The following is a 13498-nucleotide window of genomic DNA, read 5'->3' as shown; positions in this document are numbered from 1 at the left end:
ACGCCTACATCTGCCGCCTTTCAATTACTTGGGAGCTAAGGAAGCAACCTTTCCTTAGAGGGAGAGAGGCCGAGGTAGGACAACCGTGCACTTTTCAGTCATAATAATTTCAGTTTCCCATTTTGTGTCCTCCCAGGCAGACTCTCAGGGACCTGAAAACATCCTCCAGACATTAATGAGTGCGGAAAGCTCCTAATCTGGGAGTCGCTCAAACACACGCAGTCACAGTGGGTGCAACAGCACCTCAAGGGGGGCAAAACCCAGGGGGGCAGCGTGCGTGAGCCCTTAGCGTGCACACGTTCCATGTGCACGATACGTGGGGGTGACCTTTTTATGTATAAAGCACAGACATGCAGTGTGTCTGTGGTATCACAATTTCAAGGGCACCACCTCACTCCCGTGGGTGAGCTCCTTTGGGTGTACCCCCAAAGATGGCTAAGATGGGGGAGGGTGCAGCTCAGTGGTAGAGCACATGCCTCGCGTGCACAAGGTCCTGGGTTAATCCCCAGCACCTCTGCTAAAAATGAGTAAATTAACCTAATTACCTCCAGTCTGCCTCCACACACACAAAAAAAATCAAAAAAGGTTAAGATGGTAAATTTTACATTACGTATATTTTACTACAATTAAAAAATCACACTTTTTTTTAATTTCATGGAGGTGGAGTGATTCCAAAACTACACCTTAAAAGGCTCCTTAGAGAGAGAGTTGTTTAAGAAAAATAAGCTGCACAGCTTGTCTAAGTTTGCTGGGGACCCCAGGGACCCTGCCCCGTTCACGGCGGGGAAGGCGGCCACCCCAGTGAGTCACACGAGTTACACATCTTGTTCCAAAGCTGGGCGTTTTCTCAGCGAGGGTTTGCACTAGTCATTTTTAAAGATGGTAACTGACTGTTACATCCACTAACTTGTACAGCTGATTTCTAAGACTAAACTCATATCACAATCAATACACTGAATAGCAACGGAGAGAGTGTTTGGGGAAAAAAGCCAAAATAACTTGTTCCCGGCCTACAGGTGGCTTTTGCTTTTTGGCGGCGGCTGGCTGGGCTCACCTGCTGATGAAGGGCCGGATGCTGTCCCCCGTGACGGGCGCCATGGACATGGGCATGGGCTCGGGTGTGGACAGCCAGTAGGAGTAGTCGTTGCGGGAGGCGAAGTTGCACACGTTGTTGATGTTGCAGAACAGGAACGGCATCGTGCTGAACTTGCGCAAGCAGCTGCCGGCCGTGCCTGCGGGCGGGGGGAAGGCGCCGTGTGACCGTCCCCCCGCCGCCCCCTGCGGGCCGGCGGGGAGCCGGCTCATCGCGGAAGGCTTACCCTCTGCATAACCCGCCAAGACGGAAATAAGAACGTTTTAAATTACAGACAGAAAGAAGGAACTGTATCCACCCAGCAGACTAGCCTGACTGGAAAGGAGCTGCCATGCAATGTAAAGTGACCCAGGCCAGAGGGTCAGCGCCAAGAGCCAGCAGGACGTTTTGACGAAGGGACACAAAGCGGCTTATCGGCAGAGAGAAAGCTTTTCCCGGAACTGACTTCCAGAGGGACTTGAACGTGCAAGTCCTTGTACAGAGCTGGCGAGTCGCTGGACAAGGTCTCTGAAGAAATGCAGAGCTCCCTTTGTAGACCTGCCTGTTGTGTGCAACCTCAGTGACAGCCAGAGGTGTGACATTAAAACATAATGTGGTGGCGCATATCGGGGGGGACCGAGAAAATGGCAGACACACAGCCCTCTGCTGATTGAAACGCAGAGGGACCGAGATGAGAACGTGCAGAGAAACTGGACAGGGTAAGGTGGACATATTTTAAAAGAGCAACAGGAAGGCTGCTCTATTTTAAGGCCATCAGTGCGACTGTGAAGAGTGTGCTCCAGAAATCCTGACCCCACTCGATCATTTGAAGAAGAGCTCAGAAGTTTCATTCCTTTAACATTTTTCAGAGAGCCCGCCTTTACGTCTGCCCGGCTTCCCGTCAGCTACACGGCAGCTGTTGAACGGACAGCCCGTTTGGTAAGGGTGGCAGGAAACAGGACTTCTTCATTGATAGGTCTTGATGACACCCCAAACTGCAGGACCAGCGCAGGACACAGACCCCATCACCACCCAGCCCTGGACTCTGGACGTGGGAGGAACGCAGCCCTCCCCGGACGCCTCACCCAGGTCCTGGCCGTGCGCCCGCTCGTTGCCCTGGACGTAGAGCAGGGAGTAGCCGTGGTAGAGGATCTTGGTCCCAGGAGGGCACTGGGGGTCGTCTATCGTCTGACTGTGCCTGGTCACCAGGAAGCCGTGATCCACAGACGGGGTGCCCGGGGGACCCATGGATCCCGGCAACCCATCAGGGCCCGGCGGCCCCGGGAAGCCTCTGGGACCTGCAGGACACAAGGGGAATCAGCTTCCCTAGTCACAGACAGACGAGACCCAGTGCAGCCGCCCCCTCCCTCGCGCTGGCAGGTCTCGGCTCTGCCTGCCGCCTCGAGCTGTTCTCTGAGCGCAGTGCTTGGTGCAAGGCAGGCGCTCACAAAACTGAGTCCAATGAATAAATGAAACACACGAAAAGAAGTACACAAATAAAGGCAGGAAGTGGCGCTGACGCCATGCAGGTATTTACACGGCGCTTTGGGGTCCCTGGGGGAGGATTATTACAGAATTATTAGAACTACCTCCTCTAAAGGTGGCTTGCCATCCTTAGTGGCCCACAGCTGGCGGAGGGACACAGGGCGGTAAGGATGCTCGCGTGCAGGGTGTCCTCCCCGGCCCCTGGGGTGACCAAGCTGCCTGGGAGCCTGCCCCAGGCCTCCTGCCGGCTGGGTCCTCCGTCCCTCAGCCCCGCCTCAGCCTTTAGCATCTCGGTCACGACGGGACACCTGAGCTCCTGCTTCTTGGGAAGCAGCCCACCTGCATCCCTTTCGGTGACACTGCGGGATCGTCTGCCCTCCCTGGCCCATGCTGACATGGGGCTTTCAAGCTGCAGCCTGCATCACCCACACAGGCCGTCACTACGGGCCTTCTTTCAGTGACATCTAGAACACACCGTGAATTGATCACATCTGTCTCTCTACACTGGAAGCAAATGAGAGCAACCTTAGCTTCTCCTTAGGACCCTAGTTCTCCTAAGAAGCAGACGTCTTTGGAAATCTTCAAGAAACGTTTTCAATTTCATTTTGCAGGCTTCTGCACGCCAGGGCCGCAGGCTTCTAACCCAAAGACACAGGTAGTGGGTAATGAGGTTGGAGTTCATGGCACACTTACCAGGAGGCCCAAAGGGTCCCATCTCTCCTTTCTGGCCGGGGGCGCCGTCAAACCCGGGACTACCTGGCGGCCCAGGTAAGCCCACCGATCCTGTCACACCTAAGGGGGAGGGAGAAAGGGTTCACGGGCCGGTACAGGAGAGCTGTCTCTTCTCTTCCCTCAGGAAACGTCCTCTGTGGCCTTCTGGAAGGCCAACACGGGGCCTCGGACCAGGTGGGAAAGCCCTCCCAGGGCCAGGAGTGGCTTTGGGACAGCAGCACACGCCGTGCAGAGGCCAGGGCCCAGCAGACCCCACAGGGGCGCGTGCTTCACCCTGGAATCGGGGTCCCCCGCTTCCTGCCGTCACTGTTTGGCAGACAATCTGGGGAAGGACAGTCACCAGGGAGCGGGGAATGGTCTGATGTGCTTCCGTTTTCTCGGGTGTCCCCGCATCGGCCACATTCTAGTGCCTCAGACGTTTAGGCACCAGGTTTACTGACGTGGACAGTACTTTTTGTTTTCATGTGTCCAGTTTATTCTTAGGTCGTTTAAACTTAAATTTTCACGGATGCGACCTTTCCACTCTAAATGTGTTCATTCTTCTTTATTTTCCATCCCCACCCCTCCCTGGGAGCTCCTGAAGTGGGGAGCGTTTCGCCCAAACAAGCAGAAGACTGTAGGTGAGCGTGTCCAGGGCCCCGGGGATGGGCACACAGCTTGGCCAGGTGGGCAGAGCTCCCGGGCGCCGTGCGGACACCAGTGCCTACAAGGCTAGACGGCTGCTTCCTGCCGGCCCATCCTTCTGTCCCTTTTCCGTGGTTTTCTAAGTGAGCACAGATATGCCAAGTTTTACGTTCCCCTGGCTTTCTCTGTGTTTTGCTCTGGCTTTTTACTTCAGTCCTTCAAAATCTTCATTTGGTTTTTTTACACATCAAAGAAAAGGCGGTAAGAAAGCCATCTTCAAATACATTTTCTATGGCCATTATCCAGAGGCAGAGCGGAGCAGAGCGGAGACACAGGACGGCGAGAAGGCCCCCAGCTCCCTCGACCCCCACGCCCCGCCACCCGGCCCGCGCTCCTTACCTTGCTGTCCTTTGGGGCCTGGAGGTCCCTGAAGGCCTTTCAGACCCGCGGGGCCCTCAGGTCCAGGAAGCCCTGGTTCCCCTTTGATGATGTCGTAGGGACCTGGGGGGCCGGGGGGGCCGGGAAGACCTGTGGGGATCAGGGTGGGGGCCAGTCAATTTCACCGTCACCACACGGGGCAGAAACGGCTTCCAACACGGAACCCAGTCTGAACGCAGTGTTGTCCCCAAGTAGAATCAGCGTCAGAAACACAGGTAAACAGATCCTCGCGAGATACCTTTACCCTAAGATCCTGACCCCTCGGGACCGGAGCCAACGTCAGGGGCCTGGGTGGGAACCGCCACTCGGATCGGGGCTCGGGGACGGGCCTGCCCCGAGGTGACGCTCGTGCCCCCAGGGCCCCGCTCGCAGGGGCGGGGGGTGGGGGGAGGCTCCAACACATGCAGCTGGAAGCCCGCCCCCAGGCCCGCTAGGCCGCCGGCCCCTACCGTCTCAGCCACGCACAGACAGACGCTCGTTCCGCGCGCCAGGCCCTGAGCCGCCTGTGGCCGCGCACGGAGTCTGAACCCCGGGGGGTCTGCTCCTCTTCCTTCTGCCCTCCCACGCCTCCTCCCCCATTTCCCCACTTTTTCCTTCCCCGTCACCCACTTCTCAGTGCGTTCGGGTTGCTCACTCCCCCTCCTGAAGCGTGGTTTTCACAACCGGGTGCAGCCCTGGAAACCAGGCCTGACTCCAGGGACCAGAGGGGATGCAGGGCCCCTCAGACCACGTCCTTCCACGACCGGCCCACGTCCCTGCAGCCACGTGGCACGTCTGGCTCCCCGTGGAGAAGCCACAGCAGACCCTTCCTAGGACGGGCCCCCACGGTCCCGCCACAAACCACGCAGACAATTTCACTCCTTGTTTTGGGGGCTAACCTCAGTCTCCCCTCAGAGCTGGGAGCTTTTGTGAACCTTGGGTCTCTCATTCCCTCTCTGCTGGATTTACCGCAGGCGCAGATTCAGTGAACTTGACTTGCAAGACAAGTCACTGGTAAAAACGGTAACTGGAGCAGCCAAGTACAGGACCCCCGGCGGCCGCCACAGGGCCTCTCGGTGACCGCTTCCTGACGGTCGGGCTCTCTTACCTTTCGTTCCAGGGAACCCTTGGTCTCCGGGGTCACCTTTCACTCCCTGAAGGCCAGGGAGGCCTTTCTGACCTGCACGAAAGCAGAACATGGTCTTTGCACAGAATTCCACCAGACTCCGCGTGTCCGTGTGTGTGTGTGTGAATACATATGTACACCTACGTGTGCACACACGCTCGTGTGTACCTACGTGGAAGCACGTAAACACACCTAAACACAAATGCATGTGTAACACACACACACAGTGAACACATTTCCAGTTCATGCTCGTGGAAAAAAAGAGCATTGCTTCTGGTCAGCTATGTAAAACTCCGGGTGAAACTCTTCTTTCTAGAATCCAGACGTCACATTTTTTCCAAACATGCAGCAAACCACTAAATGGTCCCAACCAGGGGAGGACACAGAATCCTGTAATCCCCGACCTGATTCACACGCATCCCCACCCGGACCACAAGGCGCCTGCAGGCTGAGAATTTGTTTCATTGACCTTTCATTCCTATGTATCTGACTCGGCAGGAAAAGTCACAGTGCCTGGAAGCCGGGAGGCACCCAATAAATGTTTGCTTAAGACATTAATAAATTAATGAACATCCCAAATCCATGACCGCTTACTGGGAGGCAAATGCCTCGCTGATCCTTAGCAAGAAAATCAGAACGTCTTCACACAGCTGTGCACAGGGTTCTACAAATGGGGCTGCCACCCAGAAATGGCACTTTAATTTGAAGAGAACCGTGTCATGTCCTGCAAGCGTGCTGGTTCTCCCGACGCGAAAGCGCCAGGGTCGGGGCTCTGGTGGCGGGTTGATGGGTCTTCAGGCAGCATCTCCGTTATGTCTCACCTTGAAACCCTGGAACTCCTGGAGGTCCCATGTCACCCTTAGAACCTGTGATTCCTGGAGAGCCACCAATCCCCTAGACACAAAGAGAACATCAGTCAGGAATGGCTCAGGAGAAGCTGGGACAGCCCCTGGACTCCTGACAGTAGCTTTGTGCACACACAGTGCCCTGTGGTTTCCAGAAAGATGTAAAGAGAACAGCAAAATTCCCTTCTGCAGCCCAATCAGGACGCGGGAAACTGCAACACCCTGCTTCATTCATTGGGTCCCCTCTGCCTGTCCATCTATGTGGTCAAGTTTCAGAAGCAGGTGTAAGTCTTACACCCGCTGTCCCCACCCCACAGCACAATGCCGTGAACAGAGTCAAAACTCCCTAAACACCTGTCGTGCCAATACTTCCATCTGTCAACACCAGGGCACCTCTCTGGAAAACTTCCCTCCCAACAGTCAACCACAGTGATCTTTCTTTAGGATTAGCTTCATATCTTGTATTTAAAGTACTTTAAATATGGAAAAAACATTAAAAATACTAAAGGAGGTTGTCTTGTCTTTAAAAACACTATCCTATTTTCTAGACATACTGACATAGTTGTCACCTTCCCAATATATATAAAAAGTTGTATTGTTTCTTATATATTTTGGTTTCTTTGCTTTATCTTATTTTAAAAAGTTACACGTATGTGCGTGTAACGTGTACACAGTCATACAGACACACGGAGAGAGACAGGCAGGCGCGGGCCGGCACTAGGAGTGGGAGTACATGCCTGCATTTCTGAGGCTAACTTTTTGCATCATTTGTAAATAGATTTTCAAACCCAGGCTTTGAACTGTAATCTCCAGGAGTAAAACATCGCCCTTTTAATGGTCCTTGTGTGACTAGACGGTAAGAAATGTTGTGACAGTTGCCCACTATGGTGCCAGTGACGACGGCTGGGGACTGGCAAGAGAGAGGGGCTGATTCGGAGAGGACGGGGGGGTGCAACACACACACATGCAAGCCCTACGCTGGGATCCTTTTCAAGAACAGGCCCTGCAGGGGGACAACTCACAGGCATGCCCTGGAACCCGGGGTCTCCCTTGGGCCCTGGAGCACCAGGAGCCCCCGGCCAGCCTGGGTTTCCTTTGTCGCCTTTCAGTCCATCAAGCCCGGGGAGCCCTGGAGGCCCCATGGGTCCCGGAAGCCCTGGCGGGAGACACAGAAGCCACAACATTTGAGGTTAGAGGGTGCTTTTAGGTACCAGTGTCACCGGGCTGTGGTTGTCACCAATGCTACCCAACTGTCCCCAACTGTCCCCAACTGTACACACCACCACCAAATTAAGCAGCATGTGACCTCAAGACATCAAGGTAGGCCCTAGGAAGAAGCGTCTGCTCAACAGGAGGTGAATGTCGACATAAACACCACGTCCCAGGGTGCAAGCGCCTGTGGTCCCCTGCTCAGGGGAGGCCGTGCTGCCGCGCAGTCCCCCTGCTCACGGGGACAGGAGTGCTACACGGTCCTGCCGGTTTTACACGACCACCACAGGTGGCACCTGAGCCCCAGTCCTTTCCGGTAACGTCCTTTCTCCCTAACTACCTGTCATCTAACAAGCTCCTTGACAGGAAGGACACGGGAAGCGCCGACCCAGCGGAGGCCTGAGCACCAGGCCCTGATGTCCTGCGCACTTTCCAGCTGTGATAAACGCTGAGAGCTTCTGAACAACAACCTCATCATTTGAATTTCTTTCCCACTTGTGTGTGTCTGTGCCTGCCTCTGTCCCAGCTCTGAGCCTGGCCAGACGCCCTCACCTGGCAGCCCAGGCTGTCCCTGCGGTCCTCGGTCTCCTTTGGGCCCCTCCACCGCACGGCCAGGGGCTCCTGGCAATCCCGGCTGTCCCTGTGGCCCCGGAGGACCCATGAATCCTTGCTCTCCTTTGGATCCAGGAATTCCTGGACTCCCAGCCAATCCAGGGAAACCCACGTCGCCCTTTGAACCTAAAAAGCAGTAAAGAGAGTTTGAGGTGATGGTGAGACACAGGGAAGGAGAGAGACCCAGGGCATCGATGTGGAGGGAGGGGCTCCCGGAAGGCAGCAGGAGGGAGCCAGAGGCGGGAGCCCTTCTGTCTCCTTTTTGTTAAATAGCACGCTAGCCTTCCACCACGGCCGACCTGAAGGAGAGAAAGTTCAGGATAGAAAGAACCCGTGATCTTTCTCTATACTTCTTAAAGGAACTGTTTGACAGCAAAGGCATTGGAACACATGTGCAGACAAGCCTGCAAGTCACTGCACTGCTGAGACCGAGGGCTTGTTCCGTCAGCAGGTGAATGAGTGAGCGCACAGCGTTAGACCCACGCCATGGAACATTACTCAGCGATAAAAAGGAATGAGCCGCTGATGCGAGCAATGCACCGGTTGCTCTCAGACTAACAGCGCTGAGCAAAAGCAGTCAGACTGAGGAGAGCACACGCTGCAGGGCTCCGTCCACGTCAACTCTAGAAAACGCAGGCTAAACTGCAGCGCCAGAAAGCAGACCCAAGGCCGCCTAGGGTGGGGCTGGGGCCGCGAAGGGGCAGGAGAGGGGATGGCCAAGCGGCCCAGGACACTCTTGGGGTGACGAGGTGCTCCCCATCTCAAATGTGCTGTATTTCCATGGGGTGTGTGTGTTTGAGTGTCTGTGTGTGTATGAAGATTTATCAAACTGCAAACTTTGAATATGTGCAATTTATTGTATTTCAATGATACTTCAATAAAACTGTTTTTAATATTTTTCAATTTAAGAGCTTATAGAAAAAAAAACAAACAACTGCATGTTTAGTTTAAACATTTTACCCAAACTGGGTAATAAAATGGTAATAAAATGACAAAATTCTAGGATTGTTTCAAGCTTATTAAGAAAAAATAAGGGGGGAAGGAAATAGGGTCACCACCTGGGGGGACCGCAGGGCCCCCTGTGTGATGCCCGCCCGACGCCGCACAAGGCAGCGACTCCAAAACGCAGCGCACCGCCTGGCAGCTTGTCACCAGCTGGGAGACTGTCGGTTCGACTGTCCCAGACCCAGGACCCATCACCCGTGTCTAGATGCTTCCTTGTCGCTGCTCAGCCTGCTCTGTGGCATGTGCAGCAGCGGATAGCTGAGAACGAAGAGTACGTTTAACAAATCTGTTACCTTTCTCTCCTTTGGTCCCGGGAAACCCTGGTAACCCTCTTCCAGGTAGACCTGCAAGACAAAGGTGAGAAGCCACTGTCATCTCCCTGGAAACAGCGGAGCTGTGGGTACAGCACAAAGCGAGACCCACTCTCTGTGCCAAGACCATCTACTGTTTGCGGAGCACACAGAAATTAGCTCACGGCCCTGTGCTCGTCAAATTATATTCCTACAATTACACCCTGGACTGGACACATAATTCAGTGCATTTTCCCAGACACCTTTGCACTCAGAACCACAAGAGCATCTGGTAGAAATGACCTGTACAAGTGAGTGCTTCTTCCCTGCTGCTGTCTGCAGACCCACAAACCGGCTTTTCTCACACGGCCATCCAACTAACAGCCCTTCTCAAGAGCGAGAGAGCCACCAACACCTGGGGCAGCAGAGCCAGGGGCCCACCCATGTGAGTAAAGGGCTTGAGGGGAGATTCAAAGCTGGGAAGCAGGTGTGGAGGCACTTTTTATAAATTATTTTTACAGGAAAAGGAATACACATAATATAAACATATGGCTCACAGAATGAAAGAGTGAACTTGAGGAAAAGGCCGACGGTAACAGCAGCAGACCCCTCGCAGTTTCCTGCCAGCACCGCGTCCCTCCCTCCAGCCCCCAACCCGGATGACCTGCTCCAAGGTGCGTGTGCCGCCCTCCTTCTACTCGAGTATTCCTGCGTGTGACTGTCATCTTCGGAGCTCACACAGGCACTATCGCCCAACTTGTGGCGCCCCCGTCAGTGACAGGAGCAGATTCAGGGGACAGCAAACACCCCCAGGGCCATTTCTAAAGGGGGGACGGCCAGGCAGAGAAGGCAGGGTCTGGGCTTTCTGTGGGTGCCTCTGTCACTCACGTGAGGGCTCAGGCCATTTCGAGGGTCGGTGGCCACACGTATTTGAGGAGTAAGTGACCACCCTCTCTCCCCTCTTCGCATCCATCCCAGCCCACGTGTCCACGCTGCTGTTTGAACAGCGGGAAGGGCGTGCTGCCTTACACCCAGCCCCGGCGCCCAGCGGGGAGGGCAGGTCTCTGGGAGACGCAGCTCCAGGGCAGAGCTTCAACCTGAAAAGAGTGGGAGCCCAGCGTACCTGGTTCACCCTTCTCTCCTGCCGACCCCGGGATTCCGTCACTGCCGGGCTCTCCTTTCTGGCCGGCGGGGCCCGTGGGGCCAGGCTGTCCAGGAAGACCTCGAAGAGCAAGGTCGCATCAGTCAGGCACGGAGCTTCTCCCGGAGCACCCGGGTCGGCGTGCAAAAGGCTCTACTAAGGACATTCACCCAGGGAGCCCTGCTGTCCCCCACCCTGAGCTCGCCTGGCTTCCCCGCGGTCCCTCCCAGCGTCCCCTCAGGAGGGGAGCAACACCCCCGCACACCAGCCCCCAAAGCTGGGGAGAGTGGCCAGAGAGGACATCGATCTGCCACGCCAAGTAGGAAATCTGTTTCCAGAACCAGCTCTAAAGCCAGTTCCAGGTCTAACTGGAGGTCGGACCTTGGAAAGACCCCATCAGCACCCCCAGACTCAGTCTGTCCAACTGGAAATAGAGGTGTGATCCCAGCTGGTTGGCCAGAGGTCCCCCAGCCTTGAGGTCCCCTTGGGCTCTTCTCCACTGGCCCCACCTGTGTCCTAAAAAGTGGTCGCTACCTGCTTCTCCTTTGACGCCAGGGATGCCATCCAATCCGGGAAGACCTTTGTCACCTTTCTCTCCAGGCAACCCAGGGCTTCCTAGAGAAAACCCAGACAGCAGGACGCCCTTGACTCTGAGTTTCTCTTTGCCGCCTGTGAGCCCCCCGCTCAGGAGGAGGGCAGCACCTACCTGGGTAACCAGCACTGCCCGGGGAGCCCTTGGGGCCCGGAGACCCAGGCACCCCTGGGAGCCCGGCGCTTCCTTTCTCCCCCTTATCTCCGGGGCTTCCGGGAAAGCCTGCCAGCCCTTGGTCTCCCTGTGGGTGAAAGTTGGGCCCGTTAGTTTTCTGTCTGTCCCTGGACGTGTGTCTGGAGGCGCCCTCTGGGTGACAGCGCACGTGCTGGTGTGATGACAATGACTATCAAATGGCAGAATTCCATTTCCGGCTTTCTAACAGAAGAATCCAGGCCCACTTCTGAGAACGCAGGGGAAATTAGGAACCCAGAGCAGAGGGGCATTGCCTGCTCTGCTTCCCGCGTTCCTCTTCCTCTTCTCCCAGGGAGAACTTGCTGCCCGAGCCTCTCAGCAAGTCAGGTCTTCCTTGGGCACATGGGCAGTGACCAGAAGGGGGAGGAGAGGCAACTTACAGTAAACGGGGGAAACGACTGTGTTGTGACGCATTAAAGGAATGAGATGCTTATTAAACTCTGCTGCGAAGCCTTTCCGTGAGGATGGGTGGGAGGGGCTTCCACGTGATGGGGTTTCCACATGGGCGGGGCTTCGTGTGGGCAGGGCTTCCACATGGGAGGGGTTCCAAGATGGGCGGGGCTTCCACACGGGAGGGGTTTCCCACATGGGCGGGGCTTCCACATGGGAGGGGTTCCCACATGGGCGGGGCTTCCACATGGGAGGGGTTTCCACATGGGCGGGGCTTCCACATGGGAGGGGTTCCCACATGGGCGGGGCTTCCACATGGGAGGGGTTCCCACATGGGCGGGGCTGCCATGTGGGAAGAGCTTCCTTGCGGGAGGCAGGTACCTTGACCCCCGGCAGTCCAGGAATTCCAATGCCAGGTGGACCCGCCTGTCCTTTCTCTCCTTTTGCTCCTTTCTCTCCAGGTAAGCCAGGGACGCCCTGTGGGCCGGGAATGCCAGGCACACCTTTTTCTCCGGGTGTTCCTAGAAACACAAACAACTGAAACATGAATGTATGCTTAGTATATTCAGGGGCCTCTTGTGCTGACAATCCTGAATGGAGAATCCACCATCTCCTCCGTGGAGCCAAGTGGATGGGTCACTGGGAGACAACAAAGGTAATCACAGACAGCCCACGTTTTCTTTTACCACATTGTGAGATTTTCTGTTGGTTGGTTGGTTGAAGCAATGACCACAGCGTCAGCCAAATGCCACCTAGGCAGGAGGCCACACAGTTGACGATAGGAGCTTGTGTAAAAGACCCATCTGCCTGGATTATGTCCTCTGTGCAGTGGATCTCATCCCAGACTTGCCCCACCAGCACTGCACGTGTGTGTGCTAGAAAGAAGATGCCTTTCCTAAATGCCACAAACCTGGCAGGCCCATGCCACCAACAGATCCTTTGGGTCCAGGAAGTCCCGGAGCACCTGGGGTTCCACTTAGGCCTGGGTCACCTTTAGGTCCTAGAATAAGAAGGACAAAAACCCAACAGGTCAGCGCCTATGAGAAGTGCTGCATAACATTTCTCCCACAGAGCCCCTGCTGTGCTGGTCACCTTGAACTCCCCTCTGTACCTGGCTGCCCAGGAAGTCCTGCCTGGCCGTCCTTTCCGGGCACTCCTGGGGTTCCGGGATCTCCCCGGGATCCTTTATCACCGGTTGGGCCAGTCTGTCCTGCACATCACAGAAAAAGATACTGATGATTCACATCTGCTTAAAATAAGGCGAATCGTAGACACACAGGCTGGTTTGACATCACACAGGGAGAACTGAGCTGACACCTCCCAGCTCCATCCACAAACCTTCACCCGCATTACCTTTCTCCCCTTGGTCTCCCTTCTGGCCCTTCATGCTGCCCATGTCCACTTTATCCATGGACCCTGGTTTGCCAGGGAGACCGACATCTCCCTTATCACCCTTGAAGCCAGGGTCTCCCCTGGGTCCTGAGGAGCCTGGGAACCCATGGTCCCCTGCAAAGGAAAGAGGAGACACCTGGTGACAGGTGGCCAAGTGCCCCCGAGGCCGTGACAAGTGCGGCGTTCTTTCTGGCCAGCAGAAGCAACTGACATAGAAGACACAAAGAACAAGTAGCCTGTCCCAAACAGCATTAAGCAGCGGGTGTCCGAGGTCCCCAGGACAACGTGGCACCAGGCAAATGAGCGATAGAGACGTCTTCCTGAAGTCATTATTTGCTAATAATTCTAATATACGAGATTCCACTTATTAGTTG

At 55.4% G+C, this 13498-nt stretch overlaps 1 protein-coding gene across 2 annotated transcripts in view; it reads right to left on the bottom strand.

Moving 5' to 3' along the window:
• Positions 1-13498, bottom strand: part of COL4A1 (collagen type IV alpha 1 chain) — a 128996-nt gene that overhangs the window by 8151 nt on the left and 107347 nt on the right. For both annotated transcript variants that reach the window (XM_032496661.1, XM_032496662.1), the window contains 16 exons: positions 13086-13238; positions 12844-12942; positions 12643-12732; positions 12114-12253; positions 11265-11391; positions 11093-11173; positions 10541-10639; positions 9421-9471; positions 8063-8248; positions 7324-7457; positions 6278-6350; positions 5439-5510; positions 4313-4441; positions 3251-3349; positions 2158-2370; positions 1055-1232 (listed from right to left, as the gene is read on the bottom strand). In XM_032496661.1, the coding sequence (XP_032352552.1) occupies positions 1055-1232; positions 2158-2370; positions 3251-3349; positions 4313-4441; positions 5439-5510; positions 6278-6350; positions 7324-7457; positions 8063-8248; positions 9421-9471; positions 10541-10639; positions 11093-11173; positions 11265-11391; positions 12114-12253; positions 12643-12732; positions 12844-12942; positions 13086-13238 (1924 nt within the window). The remainder of the gene's footprint in view (positions 1-1054; positions 1233-2157; positions 2371-3250; positions 3350-4312; positions 4442-5438; positions 5511-6277; positions 6351-7323; positions 7458-8062; positions 8249-9420; positions 9472-10540; positions 10640-11092; positions 11174-11264; positions 11392-12113; positions 12254-12642; positions 12733-12843; positions 12943-13085; positions 13239-13498) is intronic.

The sequence above is a fragment of the Camelus ferus genome, chromosome 14 (assembly GCF_009834535.1).
Source record: "Camelus ferus isolate YT-003-E chromosome 14, BCGSAC_Cfer_1.0, whole genome shotgun sequence".
In the NCBI taxonomy this organism is placed as follows: domain Eukaryota; kingdom Metazoa; phylum Chordata; class Mammalia; order Artiodactyla; family Camelidae; genus Camelus; species Camelus ferus.
This window is presented reverse-complemented; position numbering and strand designations above follow the sequence as displayed.